The sequence below is a fragment of the Nannospalax galili genome, unplaced genomic scaffold (genome assembly GCF_000622305.1).
Source record: "Nannospalax galili isolate Female #2095 unplaced genomic scaffold, S.galili_v1.0 scaffold8, whole genome shotgun sequence".
NCBI lineage: Eukaryota > Metazoa > Chordata > Mammalia > Rodentia > Spalacidae > Nannospalax > Nannospalax galili.
In genome coordinates, this window is record NW_008358318.1 from 1,034,898 (window position 1) to 1,056,246 (window position 21,349).

At 41.3% G+C, this 21,349-nt stretch overlaps 1 protein-coding gene and 1 non-coding gene across 4 annotated transcripts; both read right to left on the bottom strand.

The window, feature by feature from the left end:
• Positions 1-525: 525 nt before the first annotated feature.
• Wsb1 (WD repeat and SOCS box containing 1) lies at positions 526-18,808 on the bottom strand. Of its 3 annotated transcripts, XM_008821603.3 has the most exons (9): positions 18,482-18,808; positions 12,101-12,269; positions 9,539-9,807; positions 8,058-8,189; positions 6,214-6,314; positions 3,777-3,949; positions 3,065-3,178; positions 1,942-2,049; positions 526-1,599 (listed from the first exon to the last, which is right to left on the bottom strand). In XM_008821603.3, the coding sequence occupies exons 1-9, from the start codon at positions 18,519-18,521 to the stop codon at positions 1,440-1,442; spliced, it is 1,266 nt and encodes a 421-aa protein (XP_008819825.1). In that variant the 5' UTR covers positions 18,522-18,808; the 3' UTR covers positions 526-1,439. The 3 variants fall into 3 exon arrangements, with proteins under 3 accessions (XP_008819825.1, XP_017650707.1, XP_029413763.1); XM_017795218.2 differs by lacking the exons at positions 6,214-6,314; positions 8,058-8,189; positions 9,539-9,807; positions 12,101-12,269; positions 18,482-18,808 and adding an exon at positions 5,240-5,394; XM_029557903.1 differs by lacking the exons at positions 6,214-6,314; positions 8,058-8,189; positions 9,539-9,807; positions 12,101-12,269; positions 18,482-18,808 and adding an exon at positions 5,252-5,383.
• A 1,708-nt stretch (positions 18,809-20,516) lies between these two features.
• LOC115068176 lies at positions 20,517-20,622 on the bottom strand. Its single transcript, XR_003847556.1, has one exon. It is a non-coding gene; the product is annotated as a U6 spliceosomal RNA (small nuclear RNA).
• Between the last annotated feature and the right edge of the window lie 727 nt (positions 20,623-21,349).

Consider the following 21,349-nt stretch of genomic DNA (forward strand, 5'->3'; position numbering starts at 1 on the left):
CGTTTTTTTATGTGTATGAGTATTTTGCCTACAGGTACACATGCATACATATGTACCCTGTGTGTGCATGGTGCCAACAGAGGCCAGAAGAGGGCATCAGAGCCCTTAGAATTAGAATTACACATATAGTTGTGAGCTGCCACGTGGGTGCTAGGAACAGAACCTGGGCCCTTTGCAAGACCAAAGGATCTCTAAGCGATCTCTCCAGCCCTTCTTAAAGGACCCAGACTACCTTTCTTCTGTGTACTTTAACCAGATAGTTTAAGACTATTAGTCTACCTAGCAGATCTTCTGCTCAGAAGCTATTTCCCTTTGTTCTATAGCTTTAGATGCTTTCAAAATAAAAGCAAAATGGGTCTGAAAAGCAGTGTACACAGGGTTCAGGAAACACTGAATCAATGTCTTTGTCTTATGATGTCTTTCTCACTGTTTTGGCTTGATTTGCTTGCAAGCCTCTATTAATATTACAATGCAGGGAGATCAGTATTACCAGGTCCAACATGTTCAGAAGCATTTGCAATGTACTGGTTTTTTAATGTCTTTAATTAAAAAACTCGAATATATAAAACAAGCATTTTATACAATGCATACATTCTTAATATCTGCAGGTAAGATAATAGAGAGCAAAAGCAGATGCACTGAACTGCTTCTCTTTGGCAAGTCACCAATTTATCCTCTGCAAAAACATAGAGTAAGTGTTTAAAAAACCCATGGTCTTAAAATAATTGTCCCTTAGTATAAACAAAATATTCAGCAGTAATAACAGTAGATGCATTTTTCAAATTAACAAAAAATGTGTAATACTTCATACTCAAAAGATAAGGTAGCAAGCTGCTTTCCAAAATTAAGGCCTACCAAACGACACCCTTTGTCTATATCCTGATTCTTTTTTAGTGTCACATTCTAACTCCCTGTCAGACACCATTCCTAAGGAAAATAAATCTTTCCAAATACACTCAAGTCTCAGTTACAGGTCAGCTGATACCACCCCACCCAACTCCATTCGCTGTGAGGCAATTCAGCTTTCTTAATTCAGCATCATCTAAACTGTGTCCCAAAAGAAAACAAGCAAATCAATCCACCTAATTCTTTCCAATTTACAGCAGATACATATTGTGGCTCTACTGAAGCAATCTATACAAATCAGAGCTAAGAGTTAGAAAAACAAAAGGTCTGTTCAACATATAGCAGCTTGTCTAAATATATACATGTATGTATGTTTTCACAGTTACTCTTAAAAAAATTATACTTTATATGTTCAGAAATATTTCTTCTATGTGGTCTATAAATAATATTTTAAAAACTCAACTAATGAAAATGCAGCACAAGAATGTTTCAAATTAAATAAATCTTCTGAACCTTTAAAAACATACTTGCAGTCAGTAAAGCTTGAGGTTTGTGTAAAGTGTATTCTGGCAGTCCCCAGGAAAGGCTGTTTTCTAAACACGGTAAGAAAGAAACTCCAAAACTTTGAAAGGAACTGGTAGTTCCTGGACTTCGTGGGTAGGCATCAATCTTCGGATGGACATGCGACATAAATGTTGAAGGCTAGGGACTTGCCTTGGAGTGGCCCAAAAATATACATTTCCATCATGTGTCCTAAAGAAAAACCAAAAGTCACCTAAGTACATATATTCCACATCCTATCGCTCAAACAAGTGTCATCCAACACTGCATCTCAGAATCACAGATCTCACCTTCAAACCTAAAAACTAACCAATGATATACTCTTATTACAAGGCAGTAACAATATTTAAAGAGCTTGTACAGAACTACAGTACTTGCTCCTTTAAGAAAAAAGAAAAGCAGCCAGGCGTGTTGACCATGCCTTTATTCGCAGCACTCAGGAGGCAGAGGCAGGCAGATCAAGCTCAAGACCAGCCTGGGGCTACAGGGAAACCCTGTCTCAAAAAGGACCCCCCTCCAAAAAAGCATATTTACCCAGCAGCTAAAATACTGCCATCAGTAGAAAAGGCACAGCAGAGACCATTGCTTAAGGGTGCAACTTGTACTGGATAATCCTCATCAATTCTCCAGAACCTCACCATCCTAGAAAAGAAATAAATGATCTAGTGAGTAAAAGTCAAAAAGAAATGCCACTGTGTTGCATCACAAAATACATACACACAAATTACTGTCAAAGAACACCATTGTTTGTTTTGAGAAAGGATCTTATGTAGCCCAGGCTAGCTTCCAATTCCTGATTCTCTGGATTCTACTCCCCAAGTGCTAGAATAATAGGTGTGTGTGACCCAATCTAGCCAATCATGGCAGTAACTTTTGTTTTGAGATAGGGTCTTGCCATAGGGTCTCATTATGTAGCTCCTGGCTAAACCTGCAGGAGTCCTGTTTCAGCCTCTCAAGTCCTACAATTACAGGAACACATGACCATGCCCCACTCAATGATAACAACCTGCTTTACTGAGCATTTTACAGTCTATACCATTTGGTAATTGGATCAATTCCAAATGATCCGAAGACAATACAAGGTTGTCTTTCTTCTCAGTGTGCAAACCTATACTGTTCACAACTGGAAGCTTTCTTGTTTAAGCTTACACATAATACAATCACAATTTGCTCTACTCTTTTCTGGATGTTTACAAAACCTTTCCACCTACGTAGAGGGTGCCTAGGAATACAGTAGAGAATTATATTCAGCACAAGAAAACAGTAAGTAATAAACTGATGTGAGCAAACTGTTCAATACTAACTATAATACGATCACATGACAGAATGGAACTAGTATCGGCACCTCCTTCATGTGACATTTGCTTAGTCTCAAAGCAGGCTAGCCCTGACCTTCTAGAAACTCCTGTGTCTACCACCTACCCTTTCCCACTGGTTTTTATGAGTCTGGCTTTTATGTGGGTACCAGCAGCACATGGGAGGCAGGAGGATCTCAAGATCAAGATCAACTAGGCCTTGGCACACCAAGACCTTGTTTCAAAGACAAACAAAAAAATCCACCCAAAGACCTAAATCCTAGAAAGGTTTCATGACTTTTCAAAGAATGAAAAACCTTTAAAAGGTACAAATAAAGTCAAACCATAATCCATACACTTACTTATCATCAGCAAGGCTTGCGACATGCAATCCATCATGACTAAAAGCCACAGATCGTACCCATCGGTCATTTGCTCCTCCAGCAAATATTGGGGTAGGCGGGGGAAACAGGTGCCTGAGGTCAAAGACATGTTTTCAGTGGGCATCAGAATCACTTCAAGAAACACTGGTCTTTGAATAAGATTACGTGCCTTAATGAATACAACGGAATAGACTGAGTAGAGAGCTATTATAGCCAGACTAAACGCAGTAGGAATCTATGCACTGAGAGGATGCCCTTCCCCAACAAAGGACTGCTCTTCAGTCAAGGGTACAGAAGAAGCTGCACTTTTCTGCTAGGACCTCTGAACAAATGCAAGGGCTTTTGGAAGAAGTGCTCATCTTTTTCACAGTATGATTTACGACACCAACATTAACCTCAACTTTTGTTTCAGTGACTTTTCCAACATGAAACTCTAAGTATAATTATCATTTCTACAGAACTGGACACTGTTAAACGTCACGACCCACTTTATGAGGGCCAGATTTACTTTCAGAATTTATCTAAAGCTTTGCATTATCCAAGTACTCATATAATAGCAAAATTTTTTCATTACAATATAGTTGTGATTTTACATTTTGTTAAGGATTCTAACTTTTTGCTTAACTTCTTAAAAAGCTGTAGTGATGGCCAGTGCTGGATTACAGACCAAAATAATTCATGCTGTACCCACCCAAATTCCATCAGAATAGTTCCATTATGAGGGTCCCAGATATACACCCGAGTGTCATAAGATGCAGTAGCTAGTAATGCTCCATCAGGAGAAAAGTCACAAGCTACGACATCATGGTGATGTCCTTCTAATTTCCGTATCATGGTGTATTTATCCATATTCCAAAGGAAAACCTGCAATAAAAAGGCAAATGTTACAGTGTCATCCAAACACACACAGGACAAAAGGGCACATCTCAAACTAAAAACTGCTACATTTAATTAACATATCAAATTAATTACAAATTATGAGTAATTTAAAGAATATGCTCAGTGTCATAGATTAAATCAGTCTTTAAGTTAATTAAAGCAGACATGCAAATTTCTATTTCAAATGTTTCTGTTAAATGTTAATTTAAAAAATAAGCCTAAACAGAAAATAAAGGTAATGCAATTTAACCACAAGTACTGAAATCCATTTATTTCCATAACTATTTAACTAAATATACAGAAATAAATAGGGTTAAGTACTACAAACCCCTTTCTCTTTTTTCCAGAAACTACCAAAATTTTAGAAAATATACAGACAGAAAACGTAAAGTTAACAATTGTTACTCCACTGGCATCTCCCTTGGAGATAATCACTTGTTTACAATAGGCTTGGTCACCAACGAGAGCCTAGGAAGAGAAACAGATACTGCAAGCAAGGAGAATTTTCAAAGCCAAATGTCATTTTGTTGGCAAACAGGACGTTAAACCACATTACAACAAGAAAATGCTATTTTATGGAAATACAATTACAACATTTTTTTTTTAATGGATCTAGATTTACCAATCAGATTTTTCCCAAAATGACTACAATTAGCCACTGTATCTAACAGTTAAATTACTTAAGTTCACATAAAGTTTAGATTTTAAACATCAAGACTGTGCAGAATGCTCTGAATAAGTTTTTTTGGTTTTGTTCTGAAGCAGAGTCCTGCCAAGTTGCCCAGCCTGGCCATGAATTCACTAAGCAGCCCAGGCTGGCCTGGAACTCATGATCTTCCTGCCTCAGATCTCCAAGTAGCTCTACATAGGATTCTAATGCTTACTTCAGTCTGTTATATTAAATGTAAGCTTGGAGGTTTATAACAATCCTAGTAAGACAATCTCTCCTCTTAGAGTAAAGCAATTCTTTTTGTTACTTTCTTTCTGCACAGACGGAACATATTATTTCCAAAGGAAAGTAAGTACAACTTTTAAATTGGATCAATGATTTAAATTATTTCTAGTATCTTAAGAAATTCCCAAAAAACAGCACAGAGAAACCACCGTAGAGCCAATTACTTTACATTAAATGGGTTTCCCTTCCAACCCCCAGTTCCATCAAACCAGAAGATCAATTTACTCAGGAGTCAGTGGATTTTACTGTGGGGAAAATTATTTTTTAAAAGGGGGGAAAAAAGAAAGAAAGAAAAGCAGAAAGTGGACATCGACCAGCACCTGTGTACGTACAGTACACCTTGCAGCCGAATGCAAGGTTACTTCATCCTATGGTAAAGGTCGCCCCCAGCCCGGTAGCCAGAGATGCCACTCTTTCTGCCCAGCTAACACCATTGTGCGCCTGTGTGCGAGTGGTGCCAGCATAACCTCAATCACACCAATATTGCTGCCACCACCTGTGACAGGGAAAGCAAGAAGCATATGGAAAACACACAGCCTGCAAGAACAATGTCAACATCTAGCTTTGTTCTTAAGATTCATAAACTAAGCTATTTTGTTCTCAACTTTTAACATTTGCAAACTATCACTTTAACATGCCTCTGGGCCAGATAAAATGCATTTCATCTAGTCTCAGCCCCCACCCCCATTATTTCAAAGTGTACTGTGATCATTACATATATTTGGAGTTCAGTCATTCTATAAATACCCAGTGCTGTTAAGGTCTCTTCAAACTGTACTAACTCAGAGCTATTGAGTAATAGCATACTACTTAAGCAGTCAATAGGCATGCTATAAGACAGGCTATCATTTTATCTATCAATGACTCCAGGACATACATGAGCGCTATTTTTTTTATTATTGTGCTTTCAAGTTACTTTTTTTTTTTTTTTCAGCTAAATGTCCAGGACCAGCTGGGATTCAAAACTTTAAAAACAGCAAACTGGACAAAAAAATAGAACAAGAAAAATAATTAGCAAGGGAGTATTTTAACATCTTATCTATAGCATGTATAATTTTCTAGTTCTTAAAAAAATCTGACATACCCTCATGTTATGAGTATCTCTGAAAGAAATTCAACTTCTTCACTTCACAAGTAACTAACTCTTTACATGCAAATTCTCCCCATCATGAAATAATACATTTAAGGTATTCATGACACCGAGCAGAGACTTAATAGGTTACTAAGATTTAAAATGATTATCCATACATTATAATCCAATTTACAATAAATGTACAAGAACTTTGACACATACTGCTTTACTGGCTCCAACTGAACACAGCATAGTAGAGTCAGGAGAGAATGCACAGCTGTACACCCAGTTCGGATGCCCCCTCAATACTTTCATCATATTTCCTGAACAAAAAGAAATATCTGTGTAAGTAGGATACACTTCCAATTCATGGAGGTAATTCATACCACAAAGCTGAAAACTACCTGCAACAGTGGCTGTCACTAGCTACCACATGCTACTTTTGTTAAGTAAAATTTGAGAACACAATCATGCCTGTTGTTTTTATATATTACTATGGCAAAGACAGACTAAATATTTTAGTCAAAAACCTAAAATATTTAACATCTAGCCTTTAAAAAAAATGTCTGTGGCCCTTCATCTATAGAACACAGAATTCTTTTAGTTCAGTTTTCTTTTCTACAAATGAAGGAACTAGACATATTAAGTTTAAAAGATTGAATGACCATTTTGGAAATGCTTTTTATCCTTCTTCCATTTTAATAGCCTACACTCCAAAGTCCTTGTTTTTACTATATACTCATAGTACACAACTATGTTTACACAGATTAACTCTCCCCCTGAAGACCTGAACAATCAGAGAAATGCTAATAGATTCCTCATGGTTTGGTAATGTGAGCGTTTTTTTTTTTCCCACTTTTATTACTATTTAGATGAGGTCTCACTGTATGGCTTTGGATGGCCTGGAATGCCCTATGTAGACCAGGCTTGCCTCACACTCAGAGATCCACCTGCCTCCTCTGCCTCTTGAGTGCTGGGGTTAAAGGTGTTGGTCAGGATGCCTGGCCTAATTTCAAGTTACAGGTGACTGGTTTCCTACTACAGTGGATTTTAGGCTATTTTACTCCTAAGCAAGCTTGCCACCTTCCAAGTGAGGCTCAGTGTATTGGCAAGTCCTAATTAATTTAAGTTTTAATTTAAAACTTTGAAATAAAAAATACAAACTTTCAGGAAAAAACTGACCATACCAACATACTTCTCTACTATATTGGAGGGGAGGGGATCTCTTTATATGAAAGAATTTATTATGTCCTGTGCTTACTAGCACTCTACATATTATAAATCCTGGTAAGTAAATTATGCTATCTATAATCTAAATTTATTGGATTACTAAGTTTGTTGCTTTAAGCATACTTAAAATTTTTTTTCATAAACCAAAGAAATTAATAGCTCTCCCTAAGATAAATAACAGGAACCTGGAGAGTTGGTTCAGCAATTAAAAGCACTGACTGTTCTTGCAGAGGACTTGGATTTGATTCCCAGCACCCACATGGCAGCTAACAACTGTTTCTAACTCCAGTTCTAGGGGACCTGAAGCCCTATTCTGACATCCGAGGACATTGCAGACACAGGTGTACCTACCTACATGTAGGCAATACACTCATACACATAAATTTAAAAAAGAAATACCATAGATTGGTTCATGAACAACCCTAAAACTAACCCAAATTTTGTCCTCAAATCAGGAGATAGAGATCTGTGTGGTTAGTTTCTGAACAGTAACATATTATTTACTTATAGTAACTGCTGGCTCCTATTCAGGCACACATCTATGTTTGATCTATACAGGAATGGGATCAAAGAATTAAATAAACAAAAGGAGCCTTGATCACTTACCATTTTTCATTTCATTGTTTTTCTGATATGGGGCCTTTTAAATAGTCAAGCCTGGCCTTGTGTTCTGAATCTTCCCGCCTCAGACTCTCAGTGCTGAGGTTACAGGTGTTACTTTACCACACAGGCAACCAATCTTATGCCACTTCTAAAGTTCAATGCCCCAGATGTTCCTATCTCTCAATAATAATGTCTAGAAATTCAGTCTTTACATAGCCAGGGAAAAGACATACCGTCATCTTTTAGGTCCCACACTCTGAGAGTTTTGTCTCTTGAAGCTGACACTAGGATCAAACTCCCATCTGGAGCAAAAGTTAAATCTCTAACCACCTCAGTGTGGTCTACCAAATTAAGGAGGAGTTTTCCTAAATGTGAATGAAGGGAGAGAAAAAAGGACAAGATTAGTAATTTTATTAGCTTCTACTTTAAATATAGGGTTGTTAACTTTTTAAAGACATTTAAAGATGAACAAAACCTCTTTGGTACCTCTTTTTTTTAATCAAGTGTGACATTTCATTTATTAGGGCCAATGCTTATTCATTACTGCTATTGTTACCTGTGAAGATTCACTATTTACAGGGTTTTTAAAGTTTCTTTTCAAGATAACAAAACTCTTATTTATTAGAGAAATGTAAAGGGAATGACTGAAATGTAAGCAAACTTCTAGATCAAGTTAATTTAATACCAAGCATTAATATCATTGTCACTTTCCTTTTTGAGACTTTCTCCTTCCACCAAATATACAGAAATCAAAATACCATGTTTCCCCTTTGTCTATTATATTCTTTGCCTTAATGGAATATCAAACTCCCCACAAGACACACATTATCCATCAAGTTTTAAGGCAGCAAACAAAACTTTCTCTCTTGTGGTGCTGGGGACTGAACCCCAGGCCTGAAACAATGCTAGGCAAGTACTTTACCACTGTACGAACTGCCTTAAGTACTTGCTTGAGATGATCTATCAGGTAGTTCATGCTGCCTGGTATATATACCAGGGCTGGTGTCTCGGCCTCCCAAGTGCTAGGATCACAAGTGTTCTATCACCACAGCCAGTTTGAACAGCCACCTGATAAGACTTGACAACACTGCCACTAAAACCATCTATAGGTTAAATATTCATTGCTAAATCTGAATTGCAGCTGGAGATGGAGTGAGTAAAAGTCAAAAAGAAATGCCACTGTGTTGAGTCACAAAATCCTGTCTAGTGTGCATGAAGCCCTGGGTTAGATGCTCATCACCACATAAAGCCAGACACGGTAACACATGCCTGTACTCCTAGCACTTAGAAGGCGAAGGCAAAAAGATCAGAAGTTCAAGGACATCCTTGGTTACATAGTAAGAGGCCAGTTTGGATCACATGAGACCCTGCCTCAAAAAAAACCTGACTTGCCTTGCAAAATATCTCTAAGGTATTACTGAAAGAATGAATATATGTTTTGTTATTTGAGTCTTATACTGAATTACTAGCTTATAAATACTTAACTACAATACTACCTACATATCCTTCATACTCTATAATCAAGCAATGTGAACTCTCTATATATTGCTTTCTGAAATTATGAACTGAAGATACAGAACAATTATAAAATTATACATAATACTAATTTATATTTCTCAGTACATTAAAACCTTCAAATGATATCTATTCTGGTGCCTATGAACAGTATCCTCTATCATAAAACAAGGTTTTCTTTGAAACTATGAATCCATACCTGTATATACATCCCATATTTTGATGCGACCATTGTTTAATCCTGAGGCAAGGAGTAGCTGATCTTGTCCAAATCTGAATCGATGCCATTCTATGTTTACACAGCGACTCTGCTTTTCTGGAACTGAAGATCCAAAAGCAAGACTCCAGACTATATCTCCACAGTCTATGATATGTTCACAAGGTTTGTTTTTCTGACCACCATCACTATTTTGTCTTGCCAATCTTAGACTGCTTGAATTGTTAACATTCTTGGAGCCATGTAAAAGACTGAGAGGAGAAGACGTAAAATGAGTTATTTACTCTGGACTCTTGGAGATAGTCATTATTACTACTTGTTAAATACTGTCAATACAATTACAACATTACTCCAATAGATGAGAAAGGCAATTTATCATATTTGCCTTCCAATCTTTCTTCAATACCTTATAGATTAAGAATTTGTTTAAAAAAATATGTGTGTGTGTGTGTGTGTGTGTGTATATATATATATGCGCCACATATGTGCAAGTACCTGTGGAAGCCAAAAAAGGCCATCAGTTCCCCTAGAGCTGGAGTGACAGGGAGTTGGGAGCAGCCTTTCTGACTGCTGGGAGAGGGTTCTCTGTAGGAACAGCAAACACCACCCCCTACTACCATCACTTTAACAAAGTAGAAGTATAAGCTTCATTCTATGCAAAAATGGGCACTGTTAGTCAGTGTCCAATGTCAATATGAAAGTTAAGTGGATGCAGAGCTGAGTGTGGCGTTGCATGCCGTTAGTCCTAGAATTAGGGAGGAGACAGGCAGATCTCTGAGATTGAGGCCAGCCTGGTCTACACAGTGAGTTCCAGGTCAGCTAGGTCTACAGGGAGACACTGTATCAAAAAAAATAAAATAAAATAAGAGTGCTGGAGAGATGGCTCAGCAATTAAGAGCACTGGCTGCTCTCCCAGAGGACCCAGGTTCAGTTCCCAGCACCCACATGGCAAGCAACAATCACCTGTAACTCTGGTTCCAGGGGATCTGGCACCCTCTTTTGACTTCAGAGGAGACTGCACAACAGAGGTACACTTACATACATGCAGACAAAACACCCATACACAGAAAAAGAAAAAATTTTTTTTCAGGTGAGGAGAGGGAGTTTAATTTGACACTAGCAGGACTGACATCATGAATCAAGAAGTCAGACTTTTTTTTTTTAATAAAATATTTTTTAAAAAAGAAATCAGATGCCATAGACGTCAGATGGAGAGCCCTGAAGTTGTCATGAATGTTCTTAAATCAAGCAGTGGTAAAAGGAGTTTAAATAAGAGAACCATGGGCTGGTAGCACAGCTGGATTAAACATCAGTTCTTTCAGAAAGGGTTACCTTGAAGAAAAATCTTGAACTCCAGTGACCTTCAGAGACTGTAAGTCCTGTGAAATCCCTTAAATAAAAAGTTGCTGCCTTTACAATAAAAAACTAGAAGTATAAACAAAAATTCCAATAACTTAAGTTATTGTCAAGCTGGACGTGGCAGTACATGGCTTTAATGCAGCTCTTGGGAGGTACAGACAGGTAGCTCTTTGAGATCTAGGCCAGTTGGGCTGGGGCTACACAGACATCCTATCTCAAAAAAAAAAGAGCCTTCCTGCGGCATTTCCTCCCTTGTTCTCTCTTTGCTGCCAGACCGCAGGTCGCATGCACACTTGCAGCAGTAAGGGTCTGTTTACACCCCAGTGTCCCCACCTGGCTTTAGCTGATGTCTGATGATGTGAAGGAGCAGATTTACAAGCTGGCCAAGAAAGGCCTGACTCCACCCCAGATCTGTGTGATTCTGAAGGACTCCCATGGTGTTGCACAAGTCCGTTTTGTGACTGGCAATAAGATTTTGAGAATCCTTAAGTCCAAAGGACTGGCTCCTGATCTTCCTGAGGATCTCTACCACCTAATTAAAAAAGCAATTGCTATTTGCAAGCATCTTGAGAGGAACAGAAAGGATAAGGATGCTAAATTCCACCTGATTCTGATAGCAAAATTCACCGGCTGGCTTGTTATTATAAGACTAAGTGGGTCCTCCCACCCAATTGGAAAATGAATTGTCCACAGCCTCTGCTCTAGTGGCATACATTTGTTGTGTGTACTGAAGCAATAAAACTACTTTAAATAATTTTTTTAAAAAAAGCCAGCTGAGGATACAGGGAGATTCTGTCTCAAAAGATGGCTCAGCAGTTAAGACCACTGGCTGCTCTACCAGAGGACCTGGGATCAATTCCCAGTACTCAGATGTAACCCCAGTTTCAGGGGATCTGACATTTCTTCTGGCTGCTTCGGACTTTGTACAACACAGCTGTACTTGTATACATGTAGGAAAAACACTCATACACAAAAAATAAAAAATTTAAAAGCAAAACAAAAAAGCTTTGCATAGGGCAAGCGATGGCTCAGTGGTTAAGAACATGGGCTGCTCTTGCAGAGGACCTGGGTTTAGCTCCCAGCCCGAGTCCCCCCTGTTGGCACTGCACACACCAGGTACACATGCATACAAGGAGGCAAAACATTTATTCACATAAAATAGAAAGAAAAAACTTAAAATCTTACAAGTTCTTAAGGCACTGGGACCATGGGACAAGCTTCACTGTTCGATGACCTTGTGACCAAGCAAAGTATGAACCATCTGGAGCAAAAGCAACAGTCCAGTTTTCACGACCACATTTCTTTTCAAAAGGAGTTGCTGGAGCTAAAAGTTCACCTATAGTACGTGATCTCACTAAAAGAAAAAAATACAAGACATTACATATAACCCAACAATGGATATGAGACTGCCTCCTTTGAAATGCACCGAGGTCTTCCCCTTTTCCTTTAGACAGGGTTTGGTCTGCTTTCCAACCATAAATAGAAGAGGCTATCTTTGTTTTCATAGTGACCCTCCTAAAATTTTACAATCCAAGAGTATTTCACAATACAAAGTATGCCACATACAAAGTATGTATGGTGGTACATACCTATACTCCCAGGACTCAGGCTCAGGCAAGAGGATCAGGAGTTCAAACCCAGCCTTAGCTACATGAGACTTTGTCACAAAGTTTCAGTGTAGTAGAGAGGTGTGGGTATGAGGATTGGGAGTTTAAGACTAGCCTGGGGGCTAGAGAGATGGCTCAGCAGTTTAGAGCACTGGCTGCTCTTGCAGAGGACCTGGGTTTGAATCCTAGCACCCAAATGGTGGCTAACAAACATCGGTAACTCCAGTTCCAAGGGATGCCGTCTTGACTCCTGAGGGCACTGCACTTACACACATGCAGGCAGGCAATACGCTCATATACATAAAATAAAATATTTTTTAAAAAGCCTAGCCAGGATTATGTAGGAAGACCTGACATACATGCAAGGCAAAGGCAATATGCTCATACACATAAAAATATAATAAAATATTTTAAAAAAGACTAGCCGGGATTATGTAGGAATACCTGATAAAATAGGTAAGGGAGAGGAAAGAAGTAGGCAAGAATCAGGATTTTTCAGCACCTGAGAGGCAGAGGCAGTGGGGTCTCTGTGAGATCAAGGTCAGCCTGTCTGCAAAGTGAATAACAGGCCAGTTAGGACTACAGGGAGACCCTACATCAAAAAGTCTGAAAAACAGTTTAGCTTTAAAGAACCATAAAGCATTGGGTTAGAGAGGAAGCTTTGTTGGCAGAAAGCTGGCCTAATACACTTGAAGTCCTGGTTTCTCATCCACCATAGCATAAAGTAGGCAGAGGACCAGAATTCCCAGGTCATCCTCAGCTACATAATCAGTTCTAAGCCACCCTTGGCTACATTAAAAACATAAAAGACTGTAATGTAAACATGAAAACTCAGTTGAATTTTTTTTTCAATTTAGGAAACAGATCTTCACTGACTACCAATGTCAGGTTGGTCTTAATTCCGAATTTTGGTGTAGTATATGGCAATGTGTTTTTTTATGTTTTTGGCTTAAACTGTCCTCCATTAATGTCAATGTATTCAGAACAATTCATGAATAATAAACAGTATTTATATACTTTTTTTAAAACAAATTGTTCAAATGTTTTACTTTTATGTGTTTTGCTTGCATGTGAAGTGTATCACATGTGTACAATGCCTACAGAGGCCAGAAATGGGCATCAGATCCCCTGGAACTGGAGTTACACGTGTTATCTGCCATGGGCGTGCTTGGCACCCAGGTCTTTTGTAAGAGCTGACAGCACTCAACCACTGAGCCATCTCTCTACTCCTGCACTTACATTCCTACAGCTAGAGCTGGTATGTTCAAAACCCCCCTAATGTACTTGTTCATCTGAGTGTGGTGGCACACACTTGTAATTCCAGTTACTCAGGATCCTTAGACCCTGTCTCAAAATAAAAAATAAAAAGGCTGGAAAAATAGCTCAGTGGTAGAATGTTTATCTGGCATGCATAAGGCCTTGGGTTCAAAACAACAAAGCAAACAAGACTTGTTTAGTGTTATTTCCAGTCTGTGTGGAAGGAGCTAGTCTGGCACCTGGCTTAACAGCTGCTCAGTATTTACTGAACAAATACCAAAGCGCAAGTACACACTTCCATTCTTAAGTGGTTTAAATATGTTCCTTGCCCAATTTTTGGATACAAACGAGTATAATTTAAATAAAATATAAAAGAACCCCACAAACCAAGAAATTTGATACTTATTTTTCTGTAACATTCTGCAATGTTGCTTGGTGTGAAAGTATCATGATACCCACCACTACTAAGGTGAATGAAACCATTTTGCTTAAATAAAATTTTCTTTACAGTCACTCAAATTTTTCCTTCTACCCTCTTCATCCACTCAGTCCCAACTCTGACCTAAGAAAAAACACAATGCTCCTGCACTCACATGTCACAGATGTTCAGAAGACAGCCACTACACCAACAACTGTGCCTTTGCCAGACTAAAGTTATTTCCAGTCCCTTCAACCATTCCTCAGACTACAGGTTCAAATCCATTTTCCATCCATGTTCCATCTCCCACCTTACTAATTTCATCACATTTTGTTGGTTAAATTATCCTTAATGGCCATTATAGATGCACTCACTAACATGCCAGGCATGGGGGAACACACCTTTAATCCCGGAAAACTGACCCTAAAAAATGATGATATCTACACAATGTGAGTCACCACTGAACCAAGCAAACCAGATTTAAATCCTTCACATTCCTCCCTCCAGTTTCACAACCAGAAGGGAAGCAGGGCAGTGCCTTGAAGACAGCAATAGCTCAAGGCAGTGACATCCCTCTAACACAGAAGTCACAGTCATTCATGGAAGCTGGCCTCTACTCTCGAGAATCCAAACTTGGCATGAGGGAAGGGGTCCTTATTCAGATACAAAGCTATTGACATAAATGTTTAACCTTGTATCCAAATGACACTTCAAAAACAAAGAAACTGCCACTTTAAAAAAGCTCAAAATTCTTTTTGTTTTTGAGACAGGGTCTCCTCGTAGGCCCAGCTGGCCTAGAATTCACTATATGTAGACCAGGTTGACCTTGAACTCACAGAGATCCACCTGCCTCCAAGTACTGAGATTAAAGGCACGTGACAAAAGGGCCAAATTCTAAGACATTTGGCACTTATTTACTTTCTATAGCATACCCAGGAAATGAGACACAAGAATGAAACCCTCGGGGCTGGAGAGATGGCTCAGCGGTTAAGACCACTGACTGCTCTTGGTAGGACCCGGGTTCGATTCCCAGCACCCATGTGGCTGCTAGTAGCGACTTGTAACTCCAGTTCCAGTGGATCTGATGCCCACTTCTGACTTCCACAGGCATTGTACAATATGGGTGCACTCACCTACATACAGGATTATACTCACAGACATAAAATATTAAAGAAAAAAAAAAGAATGAAAAACTCTTTAAAAATTAATGAACATCGGCAGGTATGGTGGCACACCTTTAAGGCCAGCACTGGGGAAGCAGGGGCAGGCAGATCTGGGAGTTCAAGTCCAGCCTGGTCTACAAAGTGAGTTCCAGACCAGCTGGGGCTATAGGGAGACCCTGTCTCAAAAAGACCAAAAAATAAATAGATAAAATAAATCAACATAGCTGAGGGGGTGGCACATGCCTTTAATCCCAGTACTAGGGAGGTAGAGGCCAGCCTGGTCTATCTAGCAGGCTCTAGGCCAGCTGGGGATAAAGAGAGCCACCCCCAAAGATTAATGGACAGTATTTAATGAATGGTTCTGCCTTAGCAGGTACTTGAAGAAACACTATCCATTCATTCCCTTAGAAAAGAAGACAAGAAAAGTTTCAAAGTACAGATAAATGTACAGTATTATGGTGTAGTAGAGGGGAAGGAAAAAAAAAAAACAGATAAGAATTTTTATTTTTTAAAATTTTTATTCTAATTTTATTTTTAAAAAATATTTTATTACTTTTATTTTATGCATATGAGTGTTATGCCTACATGTTGGTAAGTGCACCCATGTCATGCACTGTGGATAAGGACAGACAGTTGTTAGCTGCCATGTGGGTGCTGGGATTTGAACCTGGGTCTTCTGCAAGAACAACCAGTGTTCTTAACTGCTGAGCCATCTCTCCAGCCCCTCTAATTTTATTTATATGAGTGTATTGCCTGCATGTATGTAAGTGCACCCATGTCATGCACTGTGGATAAGGACAGACAGTTGTTAGCTGCCATGTGGGTGCTGGCAACAGATCATGGGTCCTCTGCAAGAGCAGTCAGTGAGTACTCTTAACCACTGGGGCATCATTCTGGCCCCAGATCATAAGAATTTTTGAAGGAAATATAGCTCAGTGGCAGAACACTTGTCTAGCATCATTTCCCCCTTCCCCAATTTTTAAAAATTGTTTAAGGGTTTGAGTTCAAAACACTTAGCACTAGTTTTAAAATACTAACTAGTGCAGAAATTTTGTGTGTTCTCTATAGCTTTAACATAGTTACTAAAAGTAAGATTAAAAATCATCTCCTTGGACTGGAGAGATGGCTCAGTGGTTAAGAGCACTCACTGGCAGCAGGGAGTGGTGGCACAAGGCCTTTAGTCCCAGCACTTAGGAGGCAGAGGCAGAGGCAGGCAGGTCTCTTTGAGTTCGAGGCCAGCTTGGTCTACACAGTAACTTTCAGGCCAGCTGGAGCTACAAGGGAGACTCTGTCTCAAAAAGACAAAAAAAAAAAAAAAAAAAAAAAAAAAAAAAAGAGCACTAACTGGCTGCTCTTGCAGAAAACCTGGGTTCAGTTCCCAGCACCCACATGGTAACTAACAAGCATCCTTAACTATAGTTCCAGGGGATCTGATACCCTCTTCTGACCTCCTCCTGACCTGGGGGCACCTGCACCTACAGAGGTAAGAGTAATACACTCATACACATAATTTTTTTTTTAATTCCTAGCTGGGAATGGTAGAGCACTCCTTTAATCCCAACACTCAGGAAGGGGAGGCAAGTGGATTGCTGAGTTTGAGGCTCACCTGGTCTACATAAGTCGTTTCACAGGCCAGTCAGGAATGTCTCAAAAAGAATTTTTTTTTTTTTTTTTTTTTTTTTTTTTGGTCTTTTTGAGGCAGGGTCTTCCAGTAGTCCCAGCTGGCCTGGGACTCACCAAGTAGACCAGGCTGGCCTTGAATACAGAGATTCGCCTGCCTCTGCCTCCCAAATGCTGGGATTAAAGGAGTGCACCACCACACCTGGCTAACAAAATTTTAAAAAATTATTGTAACCTTAAAATAACATGTCTCCGACTCGGTTACAGCGTTTTTTGGTGCACAAATTCATTCACACACTGGAATCATCCAGTTTCTTCCCTTTTCTAGAAATATCTCTTCCTCCAAGTATTTGGTAAAGGACTACACTTTCTTCAAGAGCAGAAAAACTCTCTGCTGGCTCTCTGCTGGGTAGCCACTGACAACTTGAGTTCCAGGACAGCTGGGGCTACAGGGAGACCCTATCTCAAAAAGATAAAAAGAAATTTTTTTTGAGGCAGGGTCTCAGTACCTAGCCCTCGCAGGCCTGTAATTCCCTATATGGACGAAGTCTGGCCCAGACCTGGATCTGCCTGGAGTGCTGGGATTAAAGGTGTGAGCCACCACAACTGGCCAACTTTTTTTTTTTCAGTCTTTTTTTTAGACAGGGTCTCCTTGAAGCTGGCTTGGAACTCACTACGCAGACCAGGCTGGCCTCGAACTCGGAGAACCGCGTGCCTCTGCCTCCCGAGTGCTGGGCCACCGCACCACGCCCAACTATTTTTTTTGAAGATGCAGTAATTAACATGTAAAGGACTACTGAGGATTTCAGACTACTCATCTCTCCCCAAGGGTCTCACAGGAGATTTCTTTGGATTTAAATAATGCTTTAAAAGGAGCTTCAGAGTAAGTGTGACCCACACCCGTACACTGCCTTTGTCCCTTCTGCAGCCTGGCGCGTTACAGGGGTAGCCACTGGACCACTCTGGAGAAGCTTTTCCTGGCTTGGCTCCTCTGTACAAGAGCCCTCCTATCACCCGACCCAACCACTCCGTCCCTCCCCTCTGTATAGGAACTACAACCCTGAAACTTTTGTTAACGCCATTATTTTTTACACACTGCGTTTCCCCGGCTGTGGGCACCTCCTCTGGCCCATTGCTCACCGCAGAGTGGCTGGGACAGAGGAGCTTGTGTGCTCACAGCACAAAAGTTCACTTTCTACCCATCACAAACTTCAGAGCTCCTGAGACACGCCACTGAGCTCCGGCTAGTAACCAGCCGCAATCATTCGACGCCCCAAGCCCGAAGCCTAGGGAATCCCAGGATCGGGAACCCGCGCCGGGAGCTGAGGATAGATCCGGGGCACGAGGGGCTCCCAGGGCTTCCCTCCGCGCTCCCTGGGCGCCGCGGTCCATTCAGTCCGGGCCGACGCCCACGGCGGGGCCACTTCCTCCAGCCGCCAGCAGCCGGTCCCACTCGAGTCCCACTCCGGTCCCCACGCTCCCCCACCGTTTCGGGCCTCACCGATCTCTTTCTCGTTGACCCTCGGGGGAAAGCTGGCCATCTATGGGGCACCGTCTGATTCCGGGAACGCGATGCGGACGCGACGAGAGAGAAGGGACTCGGCGGGCGTTGAGGGGTGTGACGCGGCTCGGTCCCTCCCGGCTACCGGGAAGGAGCAGGCGGTGCGGACGGCCGCTGCGCTGAGAAGCACGCAAGAGGCCTCGGGCCGAGCGACTGGATCTCCACAGACAAAGAGATGGCGCGCTGCCTCACGCCCTGGGACTACAGACCGCCAACACGGCGGACGGCAAGCCAGACACTGAGACAAAATGGCGGGCAACGCCGCTGATATCTGGGGGCGGGGCGGGGCCGTGACGTCAGAGCCCTCGGCCCCGCCTCCCGACGCACCGGACGTGTCAGTCTGGGCCGCCTCCGCAGTTTCCTCCGGGTGGAGCGGTAGACCTTGTAGGAAGGACCGCGGAGTTGCGCTCCACCAGGCTGAAGAGCACTTACCGACTGGCGTCCACGGGTCCTTTAGAAGTCGAAGACCCTTTGCAGAGGTCCAGCAGAGGCCCGTGTAATGCACACTGCCGGCAGCTTAAAGAGCGCATAGAAATTCAACAGGCTGAACGGAAAAAAAAGCAAAATAGGCATTTCGGATGTTTAACTCGATTTAGCTACTTTCGTGCTGGTGGTGCTCCACCCATCCCGAAGCGAGCCAGACGGTTTTAGGAAAGGCCCAGGTGATGGAGGAGACCCAGAGTGGTGGAGCCTCACCTCTGGGGCCTCCCAGTGCTGCCTTTGTCCTGACTCTCCCTGATGTCAGGCTGCTTTGGAGCTGGCAGGTCGCTCAGAGTCCACTCTTCCTCCCCCGGGTGTATAGAGCGCTGGGAGACTGCCAGCTATTCACACACCCCAGCGGATAAATGTGTGGGTGTGTGCCACTTGCCAACTTGGCTCCCGTCTACAGATGACATATTTGCATCTTAGTGGCCCTTCTGTGGGTTCTAAACCTTCCAAATGAGGGCAGTTAAGGGCTTGGGTTTGCTTCAGTCATTCATGGGAGAATGAGCTGCATAGCCTCAAATGACAATACCAAGTGCATGTCATCCCCTAGTCCCTTTCCACGAGTGAGGAATTCTTCAACTCATGAAATGACTAATAGACATAAGAAATTATCTCCCTTCTGTTAAAAATCACTGTTACCTTCTCTCAGTATATTTATCAAAGATTTTGTGCAGACAATGGTTCCAGCTGCTGCATGAAGTAGACTCTGATAGGATCCAAGCTGAGTCCCCAGGCTTCCCTGGGCAGTGCTTTCACCTCTGAGCCATCTCCCAAGCCCATTTACTTGTTTTCTAAGTTTTCATGCAAAAATTTAGAATATTTCAGGAATTTACAGGGCTGGGGATGTAGTTGGAAGAGTGCTTGCCTGGAGCCCTGGGTTCAGTCCCCAGCACTGCCTAAATCTGATGTGGTGGTACATTCCTGTAATCTCAGCACTAGGAGGAGGAGGCAAGAAAATCAAGATTTAGGAACCATGTCTCGATGGCTCAGCCTTAAGAGCGTTTACTGCTCTTGCAGAGGACTCAGGTTAGGTTTCCAGCACCCACCACGAGGCTCACAACCATCTGTAACTCCAGTTCCAGGGGATCCCATGCCCTCTGGCTCCCACAGGCACATAAACATACTCATGAAGGCATACATACACATAAATAAAATTTTTATTAAATTTTATTTTTTATTTTTATGTGTATGCATGTATTGCCTGCATGTAGGTAAGTGTGCCTGTGTCTTGCAATACCCACAGAGGACAGAAGAGGCTGTCGGATCCCCTGGAACTGGAGTTACGGACAGTTGTTAGCTGCCCTGTGGGTGCTGGGATTTGAACCTGGGTCTTCTACAAGAACAGTCAGTGTTCTTAACCATGGAGCCATCTCTCCAGCCTTCAAGTAAATAAAAATTTTAAATTAAAGAAAATCAAGAGTTCAAGGTCACCTCAGCTACATAGAAAGTTTGAGGACAGCCTGGGCTACATGAGACCTTGTCTTCAAAATAGAATATGAAATTCTTCAGGAATTTGTGAGTCATTTTTGCATACGGCCATGCTGATCTTTTCTGTATTGTTCTAATTCTAGAACATGTGCTTTGGAAGTGAGCACACCAGTCAATTCTTTCAGCCTGCTGTTAATACTCCCACTTACCACACTATGCCATACAAATTCTTGGAAATTCACAGTTCTTCAGAGTCTACTTATGAATTATTTTAGCAAGTTTCTTAGAGAATTAATTCCCACTTTATTCTGGCTAGGCAACAGTCATCCTGACTGTTTATTCAACTCACAAAGTATGACAGTGGAATGAAAAACATTTATATTTGTGGAATTTCTGTTACATTCTAGGTGCTGTACTGCATGGGTACTTTTTATTTTTATTTAATTTTATTTTGGTTTTTTGACACTGGAGAACAGGCTGGCTTCCATCTCACAGAGATCCACCTGCCTCTGCCTAGGGAATGCTGGGATTAAGGGCCTGTACCACCATGCCCAGCCATAGTATTTTGTTAATTAACCATTTAACCCTCACAATAGTGAGAGTAGTACATTGGTCCTTGTTGTGGTGGCTAATATTGTCAACTTGACAGGCTCTAGAATCACCTAGGACCTCTGGGTTTGTCTCAGAGTCTCTGAGCGAGTTTCTAGATTCGGTTAACTGAGGCAGGAAGACTTGCTGTAAATGTGGGCAGCACCATCCCATCTGCTGGAGCTTTGGACTGAATAAAAAAAGAGAGAGCTCGGGGCTGGAGAGATGGCTCGGCAGTTAAGAGCACTGACTGCTCTTGCAGAGGACCTGGGTTCGATTCCCAGCACCCACATGGTGGCTATGAAC